The following is a 24,795-nucleotide window of genomic DNA, read 5'->3' as shown; positions in this document are numbered from 1 at the left end:
CTCAAAGTGAAGCCTATAGTCATCCGGGACTCCGGCAACTTTACCTTTGGTGTCCGGAAGGTGACATGCTGCTCGAAATGCGACACTGCGCGGTCCCACCTACCTCAAATCCCGCCTCCTCAGCCAAGCGAAAAGAAAAATCAAGCCGTTGTGTTGGCAGCTGTCACTTCTATTGCGACAAATCGCAGTTAGACAGATGGTGCTCTGCTGAGACGCTGCTGCTGGAGCTGTGAAAATGAATATTAAACACCCCTATCTCCAAGAAGACCGCCTAACAAACCTGGATTTGGAGCAGGGGAGGGGGGCCAGCGAAGGGCTGGGGATCATTGTCCATTTGCTATTATGAGGAAAATGATGTGCCGACATGGTTGATGTAAAAACACTCCACGTGTGGCAGCAAATGAAGGAAGGTTAGAAAAACACTCCTTTCATGTGGATGGTGGCCTTTAACAATGAAAGTGGAGAGAAAGAGAGTCCTGTAATTGATTTTTTTATTTTACAATGGGACTGAGGGCGATGAAAGGATAAGAGGGTGGGCTGAATCGCACAATTGCTGAACTGTAGGTGAATAGATGTGAATAGGAAGGAAAGTGGACCAAAGAAAATTTTAATATTCTCGCCAATTTTCTATACTTTTAATCAGGAGGATGTCTGAGGGAGCCAATAATTGCGACGATGACCAGAATGAACTGACTGAACTGCTTCGAGCACTCCATTAATCTTCAGAACTTTCCTGCAGATATTTCTTTCGCATGGACACATCTTACTGATTTAATTATCTTTGGAGAACTTTACAGTAAAAAGTTGAACGTCAAGTCCCTGATTACTGTCGGCAAGTGAAATGGATTTTTGTCAACCTCTGGCATTTGGTCACCTCTATCAGATTAGAGTTACTTACCCTGTTGCTGGGCTATGACCGGCAAGGAACTCCTGTGCCCGGTGAATCATCTCTCCTTATTTTCCCTGTTCACTCCTTCCACACACCACTTTCCCTTGTGTGTTCCTTCTTATGTGGAAGGAGAGATGGTCTGAATTTCAAGTAATTCAGTAAAGTTCTTTGGCTGAATGGCAAGAGGTGCAATTCAAGCAATACATGCTGAAAGGGACAACCCCTAATAGAAGACAGAGTGGCAATTCAAACCATTCAGAGCATTTCACTCTTTCGATTTTTAAAAAAATCATTTTATGGGATGTGGACATGGCTAACTAAGCCACCCATTTATTGCTAATCCCTGATTGTCCTTCAGAAGGTGGTGGTGAGCTGCCTTCTTGAACCACTGCAGTTCATGTGGTGTAGGTACACTCCAGTGCTCTCAGTGAGGAAATTCCAGGATTTCGATCCAGCAATAGTGAAGGAATGGTGATATATTTCCAACTTAGGATGGGGAATGACTTAGAGGGGAACTTCCAGCTGGTGGTGTTTCCAGATATCTGCTGCTCTTGTCCTTCTAGATGGTGGTGGTTGTGGGTTTGGAAGGTGCTGCCTAAGGAACATTGGTGAGTTCCTGCTGTGCATTTCGTAGATAATACACTCAGCTGCCATTTTATGTCGGTGGTGGAGGGATTGAATATTTTGTAGAAGGTGTAGCAATCAAGCAGGCTGCTTTGCCCTGGATCGTGTTAAGTTTCTTGAGTTTGCTGAAGTTGCATTCATCCAGGCAAGTGGAGAGTATTCTACTATACTCCTAACTTGTGCCTTGTAGATGTTGAACAGGCATTGCGGGGTCAGGAGGTGAGTTACTCACCACAGGATTCCTCACATTTGACCTGCTCTGGTAACCACAGTATTGTATGGCTGGTCCAGTTCAGTTTCTGGTCAGTGATAATCCCCAGAATGTTAATAATATAATTCAGCAATGGCAATGCACATACAAGAAGTCAGATTACTACCTGAATGGCTGTAAATTGGGAGAGGGGAGTGTGCAGCAGGATCTGGGTGTCCTTGTGCACCAGTCACTGAAGGAAAGCATGCAGGTGCAGCAGGGGATAAAGAAGGCAAATGGCATGTTGGCCTTCATTATGAGAGGTTTCGAGTACAATATCAGGGATGTGTTGTTGCAATGATACAGGTCCTTGGTGAGGCCACACCCAGAGTATTGTGTGCAGTTTTGGTCTCTCCTTTTCTGAGGAAGGATGTTCTTGCTCTCGAGGGAGTGCAGCGAAGGTTTACCATGCTGATTCCAGGGAAGACGGGACTGATGTATGAGGAGATATTGGCTAGGTTAGGATTGTTTTCGCTGGAGTTCAGATGAATGAGGGGGGATCTCATAGAGACTTATAAAATTCTAACAGGACTAGACAGGGTAGATGCAGGGAGGATATTCCGGTGGTGGGGGAGTCCAGAAACAAGGGTCACAGTCTGAAGGTTCTGGGTAGACCATTTAAGATGGAGGTGAGGAGACATTTCTTCACCCAAAGAGTGGTGAGCCTGTGGAATTCATTACCACAGGAAGTTGTTGATGCCAAAACATTGAATGTATTCAAGAGGTGGCTGGATATAGCACTTGGGGCAAATGAGATCAAAGGTTATGGGGAAAAGCAGCATTAGGCTATTGAGTTGGGTGATCGCAATGAATGGCAGAGCAGACTCGAAGGGCCAAATGGCCGCCCCCTGCTCTTATCTTCTATGTTTCTATAAATGTCAAGGGGCAATGTTTATATCCTTTCTTGTTGAAGATGGTCATTGCCTGGCACTTGTGTGGCACAAATGTTACTTGCCACTTGTCATCCCAAATCTGGATATTTTCCAGGTCTTGTTGCATTTGGACATGATCTGCTTCAGTATCTGAGGAGTCCCAAATGGTTCTTAAATATTGTGCGGGTATCGGTGAACATCCCGATCTCTGGCCTTATAATGGAAAGAAGGTCATTGATGAAGCAGCTGAAGATGGACTTGTCGGATTCAAAAAACATACTTCAGGACAACCATCAGAACCGTTGGTCCCACTATGAACCCGCTCCACCCCAGGGTTTGAGGCCTCTCCTGTGGGATTGTGCTTTGGATCCCAAGATCAGTGGTCCGACCTTCCCCAGTGGATTCAGACAATGGATCATGCTCCTGGAATGGGACTCCCCCAGGGTCAGGGATTAGATCTATCTGGCTCTACAGGCTCCTCCAAGAGTGCTCCCCACTCAGCTGGAAGCCAAGCCTGTCAGTCAGCCTGGCTATTGGAAGGGGAACCTGTCAATAATGGAAAACACGCACCGTGGTGTTAAGTCTCCACAACAGCATGCTTGCCAAACTGATGTCACTTGAAAGCAGATGTTTTAATGAATCCTTGGTTACCCAATCCCCCAATTAATTTTTCTCTAATTTACAGGCAGCAACTAAAGAAGTCAACCAATTGTATTTTAGAAGTATCACTATGTGGATACGACCAAGTTTCATTGCAGACAATTTCAAAATTGCACAGTCTCCAGGCAGATTTGACTTTGAACAATAGTGTTAAATGAAGGATTTTGGATCAGCTGACCATATCTCCCAAATCAGGCAGAGAGATGCAAAAAGTGACTAGTCCAGGATCAACTATTAAAAATAACCACATCTGTGTTCTAACTCTGATCTCTAAATATTGCCACAGTCATTAACATAGAAACATAGGAGATAGGAGAGAGGAGGCCACTCAGCACTTTGAGCCTGCTCCGCCATACATTATGATCATGGCTGATCATCAAATCAATAGCCTAATCTTGCTTTCTCCCCATAACCTTTGATCCCATTCATCCCAAAGTGCTATACCCAGCCGCCTCTTGAATACATTCAATGTTTTGGCATCAACTGCTTCCTGGGGTAAAGAATTCCACAGGCTCACCACTCTTTGGGTGAAGGAATGTCTCGTCATCACTGTTCTCAATGGTCTACGGAATCCTCACTCTATGACCCCTGGTTCTAAACACACCCATCAGTGGGAACATCCTCCCTGTATCTACCCTGCCTCGGCCTGTTAAAATTTTATAAGTCTCTATGAAATTCCCCCCTCATTTGTCTGTACTCCAGTGAAAGTAATCCTAACCTAGCCAATCTCGCCTCATGCATCAGTCCTGCCATTCCTGGAATCAGCCTGGTAAACTTTTGCTGCACTCCCTTGAGAGCAGGAACATCCTTCCCCAGAAAAGGAAACCAAAACTGCACAATATTCGCAGTGTGACCTCATCAAGGTCCTGAATCATTGCAACAACACATCCCTACTCCTGTATTTGAAAACTCTCCCAATGAAGGCCAACATACCATTTGTCTTCTTTCCCACCTGCTGTACCTGCATGCTTACCCTCAAACAAAAAAGAACAAAGGAACAAAAGAAGACTATAGCACAGGAACGGGACCTTCAGCCCTCCAAGCCTGAACCGACCATGCTGCCTGATTGAACTAAAACCTCTTATCCTTCTGGGACTATATCCCTCTATTCCCATCCTATTCATGTATTTGTCCAGACGCCTCTTAAAACTCACTATCATATCTGCTTCCATTACCTCCAGTGGCAGCAAGTTCCAGGCACCCACCACTCTCTGTGTAAAAAACTTGTCTCGTACATCTCCTCTAAATCTTGCCCCTCGCATCTTAACCTATGCCCCCTTGTAATTGACTCTTCCACCCTGGGAAAAAAGCTTCCAACTATCCACTCTGTCCGTGCCCCTCATAATCTTGTAGACTTCTATCAGGTTGCCCTTCAATCTCCATCGTTCCAGTGAGAACAAACAAAGTTTCCCCAACCTGTCCTCATAGTCAATGCCCTCCATTCCAGGCAACATCCTGGTAAATCTTTTCTGTACCCTTTCTAAAGCCTCCAATCTTTCTGGTAGTGTGACAACCAGAATTGAATACTCTATTCCAAGTGTGGCCGAACTAAAGTTCTCTAAAGCTGTAACATTACTTACCAATCCTTAAACTCAATGCCCCGGCCGATGAAAACAACCATGTCATATGCCTTTTTGGCTACCTTCTGTATTAAACCTTCCAAAATGCATTACCTCACATTTGCCCGGATTAAACTCCATCTGCCATCTTTTCGCCCAAGCCTCCAACATATCCTGATTTATCCTCTGATAGTCCTCATCGCTATCCGCAAATCCACCAACCTCTGTGTCATTCGCAAACTTACTAATCAAACCAGTGACATTTTCTTCCAAATCATTTATATACTTCACAAACAGCAAAGGTCCCAGCACTGATCCCTGAGGCAAGACACTTGTTACAGCCCTCCATTCAGAAATGCAACCTTCCACTGCTATCCTCTGTCTTCTATGACCAAGCCAGTTCTGTATCCACCTTGCCAGCTCACCTTTGATCCCATGCAACTTCACCTTCTGCACCAGTCTGCCATGACAGACCTTGTCAAAGGCCTCAATGAAGTCCATGTAGACAACATCCATTGCCCTACCCTCATCAATCATCGTCACTTCCTCAAAAAACTTGATCAAGTTAGTGAGACATGACCTCCTCTTTAGAAAACATGGTGCACAAGGACACCCAGATCCCACTGCACACTCGCTTCTCCCAAATGACATCTATTCAGGTAGTAATCTGCCTTTTTGCTTCCAAAGTGAATAACCTCACATTTCAGGAACCTGATGGTGAAATGCAGAGATCAAAGATGTAAGAATGCAAACTTTATGCTTTCCGAAAGTGAAATTGTAATAAAAATGCAAATATATGTGCATTGGACAATACAGGAAACCATTGACCCTGCAATTTTTTTCTCCTTTTCTCTCCTGAAGGTAATGACTGGTTCGATGAACACTTGCATTTCATTGGTACTTCCCCCAGGAAGGCACATTCTTCGTACATAAACCCGGATGGTGAGAATTGGCAAACTATTCAACTGTGGAAAGCATCATAGCTGAGTCCATTATTTTTCACTTACTTTCCAGCAAGGGGTACAGTCACGAGGTGATGTTAGTAGGAAACCCTCAGTGGTCTATTTGCCCCAACATCCCAGCTGTCCAATTGCACCTCCCATCCACCTGCCTGCCAGTTCAGACAGACTGAACAGGGGCACAGACTGAAGGCCTGAAAATTTAGTGGCCCTATTTGCTGCAGGTGCAAATCCTTTTTATGGCCACTAAATGTCGCAAGAGGGCCAAAATGAGATTTGCGCTACCTAGATCTCAATTTGAGGACTTCCCTACCACCTTGCTAGTGATGTGATCAGGTTCATGTCCTTCTGATTTCCATATATCTTCATAAATTAACATCTACTTACCAGCCTTAATGCCATAATGTGTGCCCACACTTTCAACTCCCACCCAATTGGTTGAAGCTATGCTGGCCTGAACCACTACTGGTTTTCAAGATGACCACATGGAGATGTGGTGGTGAGTAGAGCCCGCAGGTGATGAAGGACATGGCCGGGCAGTGCCCTGGCACTGCTGCTGTCACCCTTGCACTGCCAGGGGCTGGCCCTCTAGGGATCCCCATTACGGGGGTTCCCCTTATGTGTAGGGGAGCCCAATAGTTGTTAGGGTGGGAGTTGTGTATGGACATGGGTTGTCGGGGGAATCAGAGACTGTGAAAGAGAATGGAGGCAGTGCCAGTGATGAGAAGGGTGGTGGTGCCAATGGGGGACAGGTGTGCCCCAATTTCAGTAGAGGGGGAAGGGGGAAGTCATGTTACCCTGGTAGTTGTGTAATGTGGGGGGAAGGTTGCCCTTTTGCATTTGGGTTTGGAGAATATTCCAATTAATTTGTCCTACATCAGAAGCAACCCCAAAAGATATAACTGCCTAGCACAGTAAATGTTACTGGATTTAGATTGTAGTTTTTAAAAAACCTATAAGATGTTGTTTGGGGGCAATTAACTCTGAAAGTGGAAAAAGAGGTGTTTGGAATTGGGTAAAGTTAGGGATATGGTGTACAGCGCACTTTAGTTAAGCATACTTCTCATTGATTTTATTGTTGTTTATCTTATTGTTTAACAAATATTTATTTTATTTAAGATCATCAAAAATATTTGAGATATCATTCTGTGGTTTTAAAACTTTCTTCACATTATATCAAATTGGAAAATACAGTTGAGGGCAATTGTTTCAAGTTTCCCTTCTGGAATTTGGAATAACCTGGCATTTACCATCAGCCATGCTCTTAACAAAGTCAAGGGGCAAAAGATCATAGAATAAAATCCCTACAGTGCAGAAAGAGGCCATTCAGCCCATCAAGCCTGCACCAACAACAATTCCATTCAGGCCCTATCCCTCTAACCCCACATATTTACCCTGCTAATCTCCCTGACACTAACAAACAATTTAGCATGGCCAGTCCATCTGACCTGCACATCTTTGGACTGTGGGAGGAAATCGGAGCGCCCGCAGGAAACCCATGCAGGCACACAGAGAGAATGTGCAAACTGTGCACGGACAAGCAGGGAATTGAACCCGGGTCCCTGGTGCTGTGAGACAGCAATACTAACTACAGTGCCACTGTGCCATCCACAGTTACCTATTCTCACAATTACTATGCAGGTAACTTGGAAAGATGAATAAGGTTACAGGGATTTCCCTGCATTAAACAATACAAAGTCTACAAAGATCTATGCAAATTGGTTCAATGTAATTGAATTATAGAGAGCAATGCATCCCTGAGAGCAATTTCATGGCACTAATTAATTAAGCATTTCAGATGACATCTGAAGTCACAGCAGTTCATAACAAATATGATACCTGATATATGATTCTTGTCTGTTACATTATTCAGGTAAATTGAGTTATGATTCAAGCAGGAAGGCACATAGGCAAAAACTTAGCCACTTTGGAAAAAATAACTTGTCTCAACAATTGCTGCCAAATTCTCTGACACTGCCAGGCCACACTCAGATATTGCAGACGGCCAGGATCATACAATGGTTCAAGTGATCACAGTACAAGTGTCCCAGCAAGTAAGCAAGAAATACATCCTCAACCCCAAGAAGACACGTTTGTGAAATACATCCAGTAGCTGTGATCAGAGAATGTGAAAATGTACTCTGAAAACCAAAGTTCCTCTTGAAAAATAATTTCATTTACCTCCGAAATGCTGCAGATATCCTGAAGTGTTTTCAAGACAAGAATATAATATCAGGTATCACGTTTGTCGTGAATCTGTGTGCCTTATGCTGCCAGCAGAACACTTCAATTAACTAGTGCCTTGAAATCACTCTGATATCCATAGTACATAAACATTGAATCATTTAGTATAGATCTTTACAGGTTTTGCATTATTTTATGTAAAAGACAAGCCTGAATTCATCTTCCCAGGTTATTTACAGTGTAGTTGTGAGATGAAGAGCCAACCTAATGGTGGCACAGTGGCACGGTCGTTAGCACTGCTGCCTCACAGCGCCAGGGACTCAGGTTTAATTCCAGCCTTGGGTGACTGTGTGTGTGGAGTTTGCACATTCTCTCTATGTCAGCATGGGTTTCCCTCTGGTGCTGTGGTTTCCTCCCACATTCGATGGATAAGGTGGATTGGTCATGCTAAATTGCCCCTTGGCATCCCAGTTTAAAGGGTTAGCAGGGTAAATACAGGTTTAGCGCCTGGGTGGGATGCTGTGTTGGAGTGTCAGTGCAGACCCAATGGGGCTGCTTCGACACTGTAGGGATTCTATGCAGACTTCTGTCAATGAAAATGTCGTCTAGCTACTAAGAAGCTGGCATAGATCTTTGAGGAACATTTTCCTTTGGGTGACAGTGTAAAACACATAATATTGTCTCAGCCACTTGTGTATAAAGACATCAAGCACCTCCAAATACAAGGCAAGAAGGGAGGGTAGGGACAGTTAAGTCATCAACTGCACACAATCCGAAACAAATTTGGTAGATAATTTGAATACATTTCAATTTTTAAAGAGTAACTATGACGTTTTAGTCCAGATACCACTCTAGCATCCACCTGACAAAGTGTATCCTTTCCTGAAAAAGCAGGACAAATCCAATCTAATTACTACCCCATCAGCAAACATTCATTCATTAGCGAAGTGATGGAAGGCATCATTAACAGTGCAATCAAGTGGCAGTTGCTCACCAATAACCTGCTCATAGATGCACAGTTTGAGTTCTATGAAGGTCATTTGACTTCAAACTCCATGACATCCTTGGTTCAAACATTGATAAAAGAACTAAGTTCCTATGGTGAGACAAGAATGTCTGCCCTTTACACCAAGTCAAGTGTTGTACAAATAAGTAAAAGAAGTCAATGGAAATCAGGGTGAAAATTCTCCATTGGCTGAGGTCATATCAATGACAAAGGAAGATGTTTGTGGTTGGAGGCCAATTGTCTAAGTCCTAGATCATTGCATCAGGGATTCCTCGAGATAGTGTCCCAAATACAACCATCTTCAGTAGCTGTATTGATAATCTTCCAGGCTTAGGCTATTCACTAGCAAGCAGCATTCATGCCATACAGGTGCCATACAATACACATCTCCAACAAGAGAGGGTTTGGCCACCTCTTCTTAGTTCATCGGATGAAAGGTCATCAAACTAAAACGTTGGCCTCAGATTGACTGGCAGCTCTCACTCAACAAGACTTCCACACCTGGGGGCCTTGATCCCAGGAAGCCCTGCCACTGTCTAGTTGAGTGCTTGATTGGCACTTAATTCAGTGAGCCTTCCCCCAAAGAAGATGATAGGAGGCTCTCAATGGTTCACTGGTCAGCAGGCACAATCCCAGTCACCTCCATTAAATATCGCCTGCTGACTATGTTTTTTCACTCCACAAATACTGCCTGACCTGCTAAGAAAATTCTATAATTTGTTTCCCCCCATATCTTTGCAGGGCGAGGAAAGCATACAGATCAGAAGTAGCTTATAAATTCTTATATTATCTTTCTCCTCTAAAGACATTGTGGAATATTGTTACTTATTCAAATACAGGAACACAAAAAATATATTTAGTATTATGCAATTAAAGTAAAAGCTTAGTCACAAGTAGGCTCGCATGAACACTGCAATGAAGTTACTGTGAAAATCCCCTAGTTGCCACACACAGGCACCTGTTTGGCTACACTGAGGGAGAATTTGGCATGGATGATGCACCTATTTTGCGGACTGTGGAAGGAAACCGGAGCGCCTGGAAGAAACTCAAGCAGACACAGGGAGAATGTGCAAACTCCATGCAGACAGTGACTCAACCCCAGGAATTGAACCCAGTTCCCTGGTGCTGTGAGGCAGCACTGTGCCACTGTGCCACCCGTTACTTAATGACCTCAACACCAGTTTCATTGAACATTGAGAATAAGATGGTCCAAAAGTTAGAAGGACATTTTCTCAGTTTTCTTAATTTTTTTTAAATTGAACTATACTTTCTGGCTTAACTATAAAGTAATTGTACAATTTACACCACCAGCTACACCACAAACTCAGGTTACAAATACCAGCTTGCTTTCAATTGAACCTGTGCACTGTCAGTGGTTTATTTTCCTATATATAAGTATGCAACTGGCATGCTGGAAATAGCACTGCCAATTCAGGAAGTGCTTGCATGAATTGGTGGATGTTCAGTCCAAAACTGTAAACTAGAAACAATTAATTTGCTTGTCTTAGTGGTCAATAAGCATTTTGTGTAGTCTTTGGTTCCAGCCACTTGGCAGGCCTTCCTTCCTGGCCTTGAACTGCATTAGGTAAAAGTGAAACACAGAGGCACAGGTAATCAATGCCAGCAAAGGCTGCAAGGAGTACTGTAAGGGGTTTTGCCAGGGTTAGGAAAATGGAAATGTTGGAGGAGAGTTAGAAGTCACCCTTTTTTATATCAAATAAGATGGTCCATTGATGCAGAGAAACCGAGTTTATTCATTACTCTCTACTCTTTATGATTGATCAAATGAAACGAGGCCAACCACGATGATTTTAATACATTTGTTTTACTAAGAAATGAAGCAGGTCATCAGTTTGTATCGGGTGTCAATTTCTCAGTTTGGGAAAGAGCATGCCATCAAGGAGCCCTAGAAAAACTGAAGTCGATGGGAATTAGGGGGAAGTCTGGTTGGGGTCTGACCTAGCAAAGTGGAAGATGGTTGCAGTTGTGGGAGGCCCATCATCTCAGCCCCAAGATATCGCACAGGAGTTAATCAGGGTAGTTTCCTCAGTCCAACCATCTTCTGCTTTTTCATCAATGACCTTATCTCCATCATAAGAGCTGAAAAAGGGATGTTCTCTAATGATTGTACAGTTCTCAGTATCATTCACAACCTCTCAGATACTGAAGCAGTTCATGCCCACATGCAGCAAGACTGCGACAACATCCGGACTTGGCCAATAAGTGGTAAGTATTGCTCACAACACACAAGTACCAGTCAATTGCCATCTTCAACAAGAAATTACCTAGCTATCTGCCCATGATATCCAATGGCATTACCATTGCTACATTTCACACCATCAACATCCTGGAGGGTTATTATTGACTGTAGAAGTATGAAGTGATTCATAGAGGTAGGAAGATGACACAAAATACAGAGCATAACATTAAAAATTATTATTATTTTTCATAGCAAGACAAATGTATTAAAATCATCGTGATTGGCCTCTTTTCATTTAATCAATCATAACTTCTTAAAGAGTAGAAAGTGGTGAATAAACTCGGCTTCCCTACATCAAGCGACCATCTTATTTGATATAAAAAAAGATGACTTCTAACTCTCCCCCAATATTTCCATTCTCCTAACACTGTCAAAACCCCTTACAGTACTCCTTGCAGCCTTTGCTGGCATTGATTGCCTGTGCCTCTGTGTTTCACTTTTACCTAATGCAGTTCAAGGCCAGGAAGGAAGGCTTGCCAAGTGGCTCGAACCAACAACTATGCAAAATGCTTATTGACCACTAAGACAAGCAAATTAATTGTTTCTAGTTTACAATTTTGGACTGAACATCCAGCAATTCATGTAAGCACTTCCTGAATAATAAAAATTATAAGGAGCAGAGGGACCTGAGCGTATATGTGCATAAATCATTGAAGATGGCAGGACAGATTAAGAGAGTGATTATTAAAGCATACAGCACCCTGGGTTTTATCAATATTGATGTAGAGTGCAAAAGTAAGAAGTTATGTCAAATCTGCATAAAACACTTGTTTGGCCTCAACTGGAATATTGCGGCTAGTTCTAGACACTTAGCAAGGATGTGAAGGCATTGGGGAACTTTCTGAGAATTTGATTGGCATTGTTGAGTACTGTAGATTTTGGATGGTAGTTTCAGCAATCGAACAATTATCACACCTAAATTCTTTTTACTTACGCTAAAGACCACGGCCCATGTCTTTACATTTAGGGGATACTCCAGTGATGCGCTGGAGAATTCCTCTAGGACATTCCAAGTAAAACTTTATTCTGCAATTATCCAGAAGTACTAACTTTCCCTGGACAATTGTGCTGGACTGGGAACCATCGACAGAAGATATATAAATCACTAGCTTTAGCTGGTTCTGCCATATTTGCCCTGTTACTTATTCTGAAAGAATTAGAAGGGGAAAAAAAATCACTTCTAACTCCTGACTAGCTATCTAAACACAGTAAGAACTCACAACACCAGGTTAAAGTCCAACAGCTTTATTTGGTAGCAAAAAGCACTAGCTTTTCGAGGCGCTTGCTGCTCTTTCATCAGATGAGTGGGAGTTCTATTCACAAACAGGGCATATAAAGCACAAACTCAACTTACAAAATAATGGCTGGAATGCAAGACTTTACAGGTAATCAAGTCTCAAAGGTACAGACAATATGAGTGGAGAGAGTGTTAAGCACAGGTTAAAGAGATGTGTATTGTCTCCAGACAGGACAGTTAGTAAAATTTCGCAAGCCCAGGCAAGTCATGGGGGTTACAAATAATGTGACATGAACCCAAGATCCCGGTTAAGGCTGTCCTCATGCGTGTCTCTGCCCAGCGATTCTGTGCTATCGTGTGTCATGAAGGCCGCCTTGGAGGATGCTTATCCGAAGATCAGAGGCCAAATGTCCGTGACCACTAAAGTGTCCCCCAACAGGAAGAAAACACTCTTGCCTAATGTTATCTAAAGTCCCAGAGTGTTATCCAGGGTGTTATCTAAACACCCAGACCCAGCCTCACGCACACAGAAGCAACCCCCCACCTCCAAGGAGATCCCCTACACCACCCTATCCTTGACCCAACTCCCCTCACTCTTGGTCCGATCCCCAACTACCCCTCCCTACCCTTATCCCCAGCCAGCCACTCCATCCCCATCCCATCCAAGCCACCGAGATTTTACGAACCACTTACCCTTTATAATGTCTCTTTAAACATCTCCTATTGTTACCAGAGAATGCAGACTGTCTGATTTCACTTTTTCCCATTGCGCTCTGGGGCAATTGCTTTTGACCAAAGCTCACAAATATCTTTAAAACTACATTTCAAAGTTACAGTACTTGTTAAAAATCCATTACTATTCATTATATATGTGGTTAATAAACAATATCTTTGCATAATATGTGTAGGAAGCACTTTGGTATAAGGAACAGTGTGTTCCCAACTAACCTACTTTGGTTTAGTGCTGTAAAAAGCACTTTGTTCCCTGTGCCCCACTTATTCCTCACCGATGCAGCCAGGCTACACTTCACTGCCCCTGTCTCACCCAGCCTGAGTGAGGAAGGTTGAGGGAAACAGGGGCTTTGCAATCTCAACGTGGCAAGTCCATCAAGAGTGGCAATCCACCGGAGATTGCCACTCCGAGGAAGTTACAGGCCCACATTCTACACTGCATTTTCTGATGTGCACCAACCTACACTTACATCCAAATTAAAATTCATGGATCAATCTTATGGCAATCCGTGGTTGCCAATGCCCTCGTAAAGTGGAAGATACTCTGGAAAGGCACAACAACCAATTATTTTTGTGATGGGTAACGGATAAATACTGGCAGGACATTGAGAGAGGTTCCCTGCTCTTCAAATAGTGGCATTGGGATCTTCTATATACAGCTGTAAGGGCAGTCTTTAATATCTCATCCAAAAGTCAATACGTTTGATGGTACAGCACCAAAGCAGGACTACACGAAAGTGTGAGTCTGGATTCATTCAGAGTCAAGTCTCTGCTTCATAGCCCTTGTGCCTAGTGCAGTTCCTTCACTGGACAGATGGAGATTCCCTAGCTGCCAACTGTAATTCAATAATTATGCTGAGTCATGAAAGTTGGAGTAAAACAAAAATGGGAAAGGTGAATTAAGTAAACATACAGGTTAGTTCCTAAACTCTGGAATTCCCTCCCTAAATCTTTCTTTGTTTCTTTCCCCTACCTCTAAGATACTTCTTAAAACTTACCTCATTGACTAAGATTTTGGCCACCTGTCCAAAATAATCTTTTCAATTACCATCTTATGTTTGGGTATTTTTTTTAATGCCATGGGCCATTTCACCATGCCAAAGGCACTATGTAAATGAAAGATGTTGCCTGTTTAAACCTTCACCTTTGAAACCAGGAAATAATCAATCAGATTATGTAGATCCACCTCCATGCTTCACCTCTGCTTCAGATCATCTCTTCTTGAAGCCCCATTCATACTTCTAGTCCAGACTGTTCTAACACTCCTCACATTCCAACCTCTGTAAACTTGAGGTCATTTAAAACTCTGCTGCCCTTAACCTAACTTGCACCAAGTCTTGTTCATCCATCACCCCTGTGCTCTCTGACCTACATTAGCTCTTGGTTAAGCCATGCCTGGATTTTAAAATTCTAACTGTTGCTTTCATACCCTTCCACCTCTTGTCCGTTCCCATCTTTGTCCTTCAGCTAACTCCAGAACCCTCCGAGATATCTGCATTCTGCCAATTCTGACATTATGCACTTCAATTTTAACTGATCAGCTACTGTGCGCTGTGCCTTTCATTGTAAAGGTGCTAAGTTCTATTCCTTTAACATCTCTGCTTCTCTATCCCCCACCCCCTGCCTTTAAGGCTGTAGCAAGGGATACCGAAACCCCTGCTTAAGAGGCTTTTAAACCAAAGTAGGTTAGTTAGGGATCACACTGTTCCTTATACCAAAGTGCTTCCTACACATATTATGCAAAGATATTGTTTATTAACCACATATATAATGAATAGTAATGGATTTTTAACAAGTACTGTAACTTTGAAATGTAGTTTTAAAGGTATTTGTGAGCTTTGGTTAAAAGCAATTGCCCCAGAGCGCAATGGGAAAAAGTGAAATCAGACAGCCTGCATTCTCTGGTAACAATAGGAGACAGAATTATTAGAGTAAAGCCCTTGCAGCTGGAGAATTGCTGGGATTATAAATGAATAGAAGTGTTCGAGTATTAATTGCAATGAATGGAAGTATTCAGCTTTTGCTGATAAAGGTATGGCTGACCAGAAAGGGAAAGTGACTCTTTGTCAATTCTCATGGCCTGTCACTAGCTTGATGTATGTAAGCAAGTTACTAAGTGATAGAGGAAGGACTTTTGGGTCCAATTAGCCAATGAATTCCTAATTATACCAGGAGGTAGAATGCTATTGGCCAAGGTAAATAATGTGTATTAATGTAATTGGACCATCAGGTCAGTATGACAGATTGGGCGAGGAATATAAAGCTTCAGAAATAGTATATCAATTGTGCTCATGTAATGTAATTTTAGAGAGAAGTTGGAGCCCTTCCTGCATCTCTCTCCAAATACGTATTGGTCAAATAAAGACATGCATTTGAATCAGGAAACTGGCTTCATGAGTCTTTCTATTTAGCTTAAGTTTTAGCAACACAGCCTCAAAAGAAAACCATTGTCAACAAAGGCATACCATAAAACCTATCTCTTATTCATTCATTTCATTTATTTATGTATTGTCACAAGTCGGCTTACATTAACACTGCAATGAAGTTACTGTGAAAATTTCTGAATCGCCACACTCTGGCACCAGTTCAGGTACACTAAGGGAGAATTTAGTATGGCACATTCTTTGGACTGTGGGAGAAAACCAGAGCATCCTGAGGAAACCCACACATAAATCAGGAAAACGTGCAGACTCTGCACAGGCAGTGACACAAGCCAGGAATCGAACCAGGTCCCTGATGCTGTGAGGCATCAGTGCTAACCACTGTGGCACCATGCCACCAGGCTTTAACCCAGATTTTTGGTCATTTTTTTTCTCTATTCTTTCATAGAACATGGGTGTTGCTGGAAGTACCAGCATTTATTGTCCATCCCTAATTGTTCTTGAACTGAGTAGCTTGCTGGACTCTTTCATAAGAACATAAACATAAGAAATAGGAGCAGGAGTAGGCCATCTAGCCCTTCGAGCCTGCCCCGCCATTCAATAAGATCATGGCTGATCTGTCGTGGCTCAGTTCCACATTCCCGCCCTCTCCCCATAACCCTTAATCCCCTCTCTTATCAAAAACCCATCAACCCGCGTCTTAAAAATATTTAGCGAGGCAGCCTCCACCACCTCAACGGGCAGAGAATTCCAGAGATTCACCACCCTTTGAGTGAAGAAGTTCCTCCTCAACTCCGTTCTAAACCGCCCCCTCTTTATCTTGAGCCTGTGCCCCCTAGTCCTACTGTCCTTTCTGAGTGGGAAGAGCCTCTCCACCTCTACCCTATCCATCCCATTCATCATCTTATACGTCTCAATGAGATCTCCCCTCATTCTTCTAAACTCTAACGAGTACAAGCCTAGTTTATTCAGCCTCTCCTCATAGCTCAACCCCCTCAACTCCGGTATCAGCCTAGTAAACCTCCTCTGCACTCCCTCTAAGGCCAAAATATCCTTGCGTAAGTACGGCGACCAAAACTGCACACAGTACTCCAGCTGCGGCCTCACCAATGCCCTATACAGCCGCAGCAAGACCTCCCTACTTTTATATTCAATCCCCCTCGCTCAGAGAGCAGTTAGGAGTCAATCACATTGTTATGGTCTGGGGTCACATATAGGCCAGGCCAAAGAGAGATGGCAGATTTCCTTCCCTAAAGGGTATTAGGAGACCAGTTGGGTCTGCAGGACAACTGATAGCAATTTCATGGAAACTATTATTGAGCCCATCTTTCAATTCCAGAATTGATTAATTGAATTTAAGTTCCACCAGCTGCCACAGTGGGATTTTAACTTATATCCTCAGAGATCTACTAGTAACTGGGTTACTAGTCCAGTGAAATTGTCACTAGGCTACTTGACTATCTCCTTGTGTCTAGATGTCAAATTTTGTGAAGTATCTTGGGATATTTTTTGACATTAAAAGCGTCATATTACATATGGGGAAAGGCAGGGCAATGCTGGAAAAACTCAGCGGGCACGATCTTACTGTCTGTTCACCATGCTCCCGCTGCAGGAAAGTTGGGGAATTTGGCGCCCCGCCAAATCTCCGTTCACTGCAGCGGAATTGGAAAATCCCACCGGCATGAACAGCTGTAACGTTCCGGCCAGAGGGTCTGGCAGTGTCAGTGGGGAATGGGAAACAGAGTCAACGTGTCGAGTCTACCTGACTTTTCATGGGAATAAAGAATGGCAGTGAATTAGTTATGAGGCTGGTGCAGCAAGCAGGCGGGTTTTACACTGAGGATCCGAACTTCTGCGCCACAACAATTCCTTAAAATGAAAGACCGTGTGGGGTATTGCTTCTCGACCTTTTGGCTAAGATCAAGTGTAGTATCTTTGATCCATCTTGGCCTTTTAGCTAAGATGGAGCTCGGATCGGGCCCGGGAGTGGGGTGTATGTCCTGCCTCATCCTGTCGCTTGGATTTTGTTTGATTGAGCCCAAGGTAGGATGCATACTTTTGTCTTGTCAGCTTGGATCTAGTTTGTCCCATGTCTGATTGGATTTGATTAGCTTCTTGATTAGGAATAAAGTACCAAAAGTACAAACAAAATGTCCGTGGGGACGATGGGGAGAATGGGGGGAAGGGGATGGGGGGGGGGAGGGGAGATTGGAAACCTAGTTTCCTCTGGGTGCTGCAGTTTCCTCCCACAGTCCAAAGATGTGCAGGTTAGGTGCACTGGACATGCTAAATCGACCCTTAGTGTCGCCGGATGTGTTTGTTAGGGGAATTAGCGGCGTAAATATGTGAGGTTACAGGGATAGCGTCTGGGTGGGATTGTTGTCGGTGCAGGCTCAATGGGCTGAATGGCCTCCTGCACTGTAGGTTTCTGTGATTCAATGATGTGGGTTAGGTTGATTGGCCATGTTAAATTAACCCTAGTGTATGGGATTAACAGCGTAAATATGTGGAGTTACAGGAACAGGGCCTGGTTGGGATTGTGGTGGGGGTGAAGACACGATGATCCGAATGGCCTCCTTCTGCATGTAGGGTTTCTATGATTCCACGTGTGGGTTATGTTGATTGGCCATGCTAAATGGGCCTTTGTGCCAGGTGGATTAGTGGGGTAAATATGTGGGGTTACGCGTCTAGGACCTGGTTGGGATTGTAGTGGGGGTGTAGACTCAATGGACCGAATGGCCTCCTTCTGCACTGTAGGGTTTCTATGATTCTGTGTGCGGGTTAGGTTGATTGGCCATGTCAAATTGATCCAAGTGTATGTGGAATAGTGGGGTAAAAATGTGGGGTTACAGGAATAGGGTTTGGGCGGGACTGTGGTGGGGGTGTGGACTCAATGGGCCGAATGGCCTCCTTCTGCACTGTGCTCATTTATCAATCACAAGTAGGCTGACATTAACACTGCAATGAAGTTAGCATGAAAATCCCCTAGTAGGGATTCTAGGAGACAAAAAGGCTTTACAAAAAAAAATGCAAAGCTGCTCCCCCTCACCACTCTCTCCCCCTTTCCCCCCCCCCCAGTTCTGATGCACTCTGCAGATTGCAGCAAGGAAAGAGGTGGTCTGCTGCCCCTTTAAAAGGGGTGGCATCTATCTCCTGCCTCTTGCTCAGGCTCGGTGCCGCGGCTGCGTCAGCACAGACGAGGCTGGTTGTAAATGAAAACATTCGCCCCCAAAACTCGATCAATGACTTTACTGCATCCCATGTAGAGCTTCTCGGGCCAGGCTGGGTTGCTTTTTCCATTCCGCCATTTTTCCATCTGAGGAGGAGGAGGTGGGGGGGGGTGAAATTTTTTTTTTGGAAAGACAAGAATTATAAAACAAAAATCAATTTAAGAAAATAAAACAGGTAAGCCAATTCTTTTAGTGCAGTTTTATTCCCACTCTCTTGCCTGCCTGCTCAGTCTGAGAATGCCAGCAGAAGGAGTTTTGTAAAAGCTTTGTGTCTGTCTGTATGTGTGTGTGTGTGTGAAGCAACAAGAAGAAGAAGCTTCTCCCTGATACCGAGGGACATCTTCCTCCCTCTCTGTGTCTCGGTGTTGGGTTGTCCCTGTGTGAAGTACCACTGCCATTTCCCCTTAGCCAAAGGAGAATTTAAATCGTTCTTAATTCATGGGAATTATTCGCAAGGACCAGCCTTTGGGTGAATTTATTTATTCTTTTTGTCTCGCGTGTGTGGAGGGGGAAAAAAAAGGAGCGGATTGTCTTGTCCACATCGTTTGTTCTTGAGGAGGATGTATATATATATATATATTAAATAAACGCACCTCCTATCCGGATTTTCTTATCTCCTGCGCAGTTTATACAATGCGTCAAAATATTTTCTTTCCCCCTCAGTCGCTTTAATGCAGGAATTGGGTGTGGGTGGGGGAGATTTACAATGTATATGTTTGTTGCTTTCCTGGTTTGAAGGTTTAATACGATTTTAATCTCGCCTTTAGCACATTTTTCCCCTCGAATGGTCCCCAGCTAGGGGGGGAAAAAACATGAAAGGGGCACCAGAGATATTTATTTGCTGGGTTCTGACAGTAAAACTGCTGATTTCCAGACCTCACAAAAATCTGCTTCATTGTTTTTATTTCCCCCTCTCCTCTCCCTCCAGTTTCTGAGTAAGAGAAAGCCTCTCCTTCCCTTCCCCCCCCTCAGCCATCGTGTCGTCCCCTCCTCTGCCGCCATGGTGAAGTTAGGCAACAATCTGACCGACAAGAACAACGGGAAGGCTGCCGCCACCGAAGATGGTTTCGACACCATCCCCCTCATCACCCCGCTGGACGTCAACCAGCTCCAGTTCCCAGCCCCGGACAAGGTAAGGGTGAGGACATTAAATCGAACAAAGGCTCAGTGGCCCTTTTGAGGTGGGTTTGTGGGGGGTGGGGTGGGGGGAGAGGTGTTGAGAGACACACTTATGAATGGACCTACGTCATGTTAAGTTGATCTTTCCTTATACCCTAGCTATGACTGTGACACAACATTCTGCACCCTTTCCTTTCCTTCCCTATGTACTGTATGCTTTGTCTGTACAGTGCGCAAGAAACAATACTTTTCACTGTAGACTGATAGAAATGCCAATCACTCACAAGATGCATAAAAAGTAATTAGTCCATACACATCCATTGACTCTGTCTACACTTCCCGCTGCCTCGGAAAAGCAGCCAGCATAATTAAGAACCCCACGCAGCCAGGACATTCTTCCACCTTTTGTCAGGAAGAAGGTACGAAATTCTGAAAACAGATACCAGCTGACGCAAGAACAGCTCCTTCTCTACCGCATATTAAGTTGAACTTTCTCGACACCCCAACTATGATTGTAACACTACATTCTGCACCCTCTCCTTTCCCCCTCTCCACACAGTATGTTTTGTCTGTGTAGCGGGCAAGAAACAGCATTTTTCACTGAATACTAATCCATGGGACAATAATAAGTTAGACCAAAAACCTGTGAAATGGTTAAACAGAGACTTAAATTATTTGAGTGTCCTATTTTAAGTTCATTTATTAATGTCACAAGTAGGCTTGCATTAACACTATAAGAAAGCACTGTGAAAATCCCCCAGTCGCCACACTCTGGCACCTGTTTGGGTACACTGAGGAAGAATTTAGCGTGACCAATGCACCTAACCAGCATATCTTTCGGACTGTGGGAGGAAACTGGAGCACCTGGAGGAAAGACACGGGGACAATGTGCAAACTCCACACACACAGTGACCCAAACTGGGAATTGAACCTGAGTCTCTGGCGCTGTAAGGCAGCAGTGCTAGTTCCTGTGCCAGCTTGTTAGGGTAAATTCATGAGCGCTGATGTGTTTTTGCACTGACATTAGTTTAATGAGAATAACATATGGTTATATCACCTTTTATGATTCAGTGCTGTTTGAAATCTCACACGAGTAATAGGAAAAAAATTGTTATTGGGCAGTGGTTTATGTGAAAGATAAAAGCCCTAGTAGAGACCCCTTCATCAAGAAGGCAAGGGAAGGAACCGGGGCTCAGGAAGCAAAGCAAAACACAGGAGATGCTGGAAATCTGCAATAAAAACAGAGAATGCTGGAAAAGTTCGGCAGGTTTGGTAGCATCTGTGTGTGAGAGAGCGAGAGAGAGAGAGCACACAAATGTTAATGTTTCAGGCTGGTTCTGGGGTAGGTCAGTGTTCACTTTTGAAGATAGAGAGGATCCGCACTTTATTTTTTACAAGAACCACTGGCCACTAACTGAAAATCTGTTTTTTTTTCCTATTACTCTTGTAAGATGCCAAACAGCACTGAATCATAAGAGGGGAAACAACCATATGTTATCCTCATTAAACTAATGTCAGTATAAAAACATATCAGTGTTCATGAGTTTTCCCTAACAAGCTGGCTTGCTCTTTGTGATTGAAAACCATTGAAGGTATACGAAATGGGTGGCACAGTGGCCAGCACTGCTGCCTCAGTGCCAGGGTTCTGGGTTCAGTTCTGGCCTCGGGCGACTGTGGAGTTTGCATGTATTCCCCCTGTCTGTATGTGTTGCCTTTGGGTGCTCTGGTTTCCTCCCACACTTCGAAGGTATGCAGGTTAGGTGGATTGGCCATTGCTAAATTGCCCCTTTGTGTTAGGGGGAAACGTGGGGTTACAGGGATAGGGCCTGGGTGGGATTGTTGTTGGTGCAGGCTCGACTGGCCGAATGGACTCCTTCTGCACTGAAGGGATTTTATGATTCTGAGATTTCATAAGCTGGGTGGACTGTGTTTGGAGTATTAATGCAACAGATGTGGGCTAATGTCTTGAGTGTAATGGCTGTTGGTTGTATGACAATTTACATTGTAGATCATCATAAGCTTTGAGAAGTTCCTTTACAATTCAGAGTAAATTGCAACAATGTCAAAACTGAGTTTTAAAAGAAAAAATATATATATAAAGTGAAAAAAAAATCTGATTATCTGTGGTCTTTCTGACCTTGAGACGCACTAGTTTGTTCTGTTCCCGAGAAGCCAAGTGTCTGGCAATTTACAGAACTGTCAAAAATCAATTAGCTGCTAATTGGCCTAGTTAGACTAACTCATTACATGGAGTACTTCAGTAGTGGTCCTAAACAGACAACCAGTTTAGCAGAAGTAAACACAACCTCTGACTGCTTGTGAGCAAAGTTATGATAGATCAGCCAGACGTAATGCATTTTCTAATTCATGCAGAATCAAAGTGGTTTCCATAGCAAACATATTGCACAAGGATTATCCTGTATAGCTTGTGAGCTACAAAGAGTATTGTAAACATTCTGACCAGATAGATGAAAGCAACAGACAACTGTAGCTTAAAGGAAAGCATACAGTTGATGGAAAAGATGCAAGTGCATGTGTCATTATAATGTTTATTTGTTCCACCAACTGGCTTTCAGGCTCTTGTGTTGTTCAGACTATGATGGCTGTAATGTTTCGCGTTCTCTGCAGCTGCTGTACAGATCTTTGCAGCTGTGGAATAGGGATCCCAGATTTGACTTGCTTAACTCGCAACCCCCCCGCCCCCCAATGTCAATGAAGTAAATGTATCGAGGAAGCAACTCCAGATTCAGAAGCTATCACCTGTGTGACTGATCTTGAGTGGCATTGGCACAGAACTAAGATTATGCCATCTGCCTATACTCTTTATCTTCAGCTGCTGCACTATTAAAGGCAGAAAAATGGCAGTGCCAAAAGGGAAATAAATCAGCAGAATCCTCTTTTGAATCATGCAATGAGTATATAATATAAAATGGGACCCCAATCACAGTTGTATCACTCAAACATTTATATTACACTTGCACATCACAGGGATGCAGCAGGAATACAATTCCTGGAAGCCTGATTGTCCATTCTCAAATTTGATACTTGTATGACTCACCCCCATGTTTACTTAACAGCAGTTGGTCTTTCTGACCTTAAAAGTAATGCAGATTCCCCTTCAATACCTTCCAAAAACCCTGAACCATGACCATATTGTCTTCTGCATTATATGGTACAACACTGCCATCCTTACAGGAGTTACTTACTATCTGACTAACCACAAGCTATGCCTTGGGACATTCAACAGTACAACATGTCTCTATTTGTCACATTTTTGTATTCCCAATACACTTCAGGCAAAGCTCTGTAGACACTGCATATAAACATTGACAAGTCACAACTGAACAATTTAACAAAAAATACAAAAGGGAAAGAATGTCACTTCTACTGTTTTGTTTGCTGACCTTGAGATAACCTAGCCTTTCCTGAAAGAAATGAGGCAAGCACCTGCCAATCCAGAACTTCCAACTGTAGCTAGCTGCTCATTAACGCTTAAAATTTTCCAGCTTAAGTACTTATCTAAGGAATGTAGCTAAACAGTGACTTATGGCACAGTGGTTAGCACTGCTGCCTCACAGTGCCAGGGACCTGGGTTTGATTCATAAGAACATAAGAAATAGGAGCAGGAGTAGGCCATCTAGCCCTTCGAGCCTGCCCCGCCATTCAATAAGATCATGGCTGATCTGTCGTGGCTCAGTTCCACCTTCCCGCCCTCTCCCCATAACCCTTAATCCCCTCTCTTATCAAAAACCCATCAACCCGCGTCTTAAAAATATTTAGCGAGGCAGCCTCCACCACTTCAACGCGCAGAGAATTCCAGAGATTCACCACCCTTTGAGTGAAGAAGTTCCTCCTCAACTCCGTTCTAAACCGCCCCCCCCCTTTATCTTGAGGCTGTGCCCCCTAGTCCTACTGTCTTTTTTGAGCGGGAAGAGTCTCTCCACCTCTATCCTATCCATCCCATTCATCATCTTATACGTCTCAATGAGATCTCCCCTCATTCTTCTAAACTCCAACGAGTACAAGCCTAGTTTATTCAGCCTTTCCTCATAGCTCAACCCCCTCAACTCCGGTATCAGCCTAGTAAACCTCCTCTGCACTCCCTCCAAGGCCAAAATATCTTTGCGCAGGTGCGGCGCCCAAAACTGCACACAGTACTCCAGCTGCGGCCTCACCAATGCCCTATACAGCTGCAGCAAGACCTCCCTACTTTTATATTCAATCCCCCTCGCTATGAAGGCCAGCATCCCATTCGCCTTCCTGACCACCTGCTGCACCTGCAAGCTGGGTTTTTGCGACTCATGCACAAGGACCCCGAGGTCCCTCTGCACCATCGCCTGCTGCAGTTTTTCGCCCCGTAAGTAATAGTCCTTCCTACCATTCTTCCTACCAAAGTGGACCACCTCACACTTGCCAACATTAAATTCCATTTGCCATTTCCTGGCCCATTCGCCCAGCCTATCTAGATCCTTCTGCAGACTCTCCACACCCTCCGCACAATTTGCTGTTCCCCCAATCTTGGTGTCATCAGCAAATTTCGACACCCTACACTCGGTTCCCTCCTCCAGATCATCTATATAAATGGTAAAAAGCTGAGGCCCCAGCACTGACCCCTGGGGCACTCCACTAGTCACCATCCGCCAATCTGAATAGCACCCGTTGACCCCCACTCTCTGCCTCCTATTTGACAACCAATCCTCTATCCACGCTAACACCCTACCCCCAACTCCATGTCCCTTGACCTTCTGCAATAACCTCTTGTGAGGTACTTTGTCAAACGCCTTCTGAAAATCCAGAAAGACCACATCCACCGGCTCTCCTCTATCCACCGCC

At 43.9% G+C, this 24,795-nt stretch overlaps 1 protein-coding gene across 2 annotated transcripts in view; it reads left to right on the top strand.

The window, feature by feature from the left end:
- The first annotated feature begins 18,798 nt into the window (after window positions 1–18,798).
- Window positions 18,799–24,795, top strand: part of LOC145347033 (neuronal vesicle trafficking-associated protein 1-like) — a 44,420-nt gene continuing 38,423 nt past the window's right edge. The window contains exons 1-2 of one of the 2 annotated variants that reach the window (XM_080194940.1): window positions 18,799–19,018; window positions 19,772–19,975. In XM_080194940.1, the coding sequence (XP_080051066.1) occupies window positions 19,844–19,975 (132 nt within the window). In that variant the 5' untranslated portion in view covers window positions 18,799–19,018; window positions 19,772–19,843. Of the gene's footprint in view, window positions 19,019–19,179; window positions 19,313–19,771; window positions 19,976–24,795 lie in introns of those variants that run through there. The other variant, XM_080194946.1, reaches the window with a different exon arrangement.

The sequence above is a fragment of the Carcharhinus amblyrhynchos genome, chromosome 1, assembly GCF_965287045.1.
Source record: "Carcharhinus amblyrhynchos chromosome 1, sCarAmb.v2.hapA, whole genome shotgun sequence".
Taxonomy (NCBI): domain Eukaryota; kingdom Metazoa; phylum Chordata; class Chondrichthyes; order Carcharhiniformes; family Carcharhinidae; genus Carcharhinus; species Carcharhinus amblyrhynchos.
The sequence above is the reverse complement of the archived record's forward strand: the minus strand, read 5'-3'. Positions and strand labels throughout refer to the sequence as shown.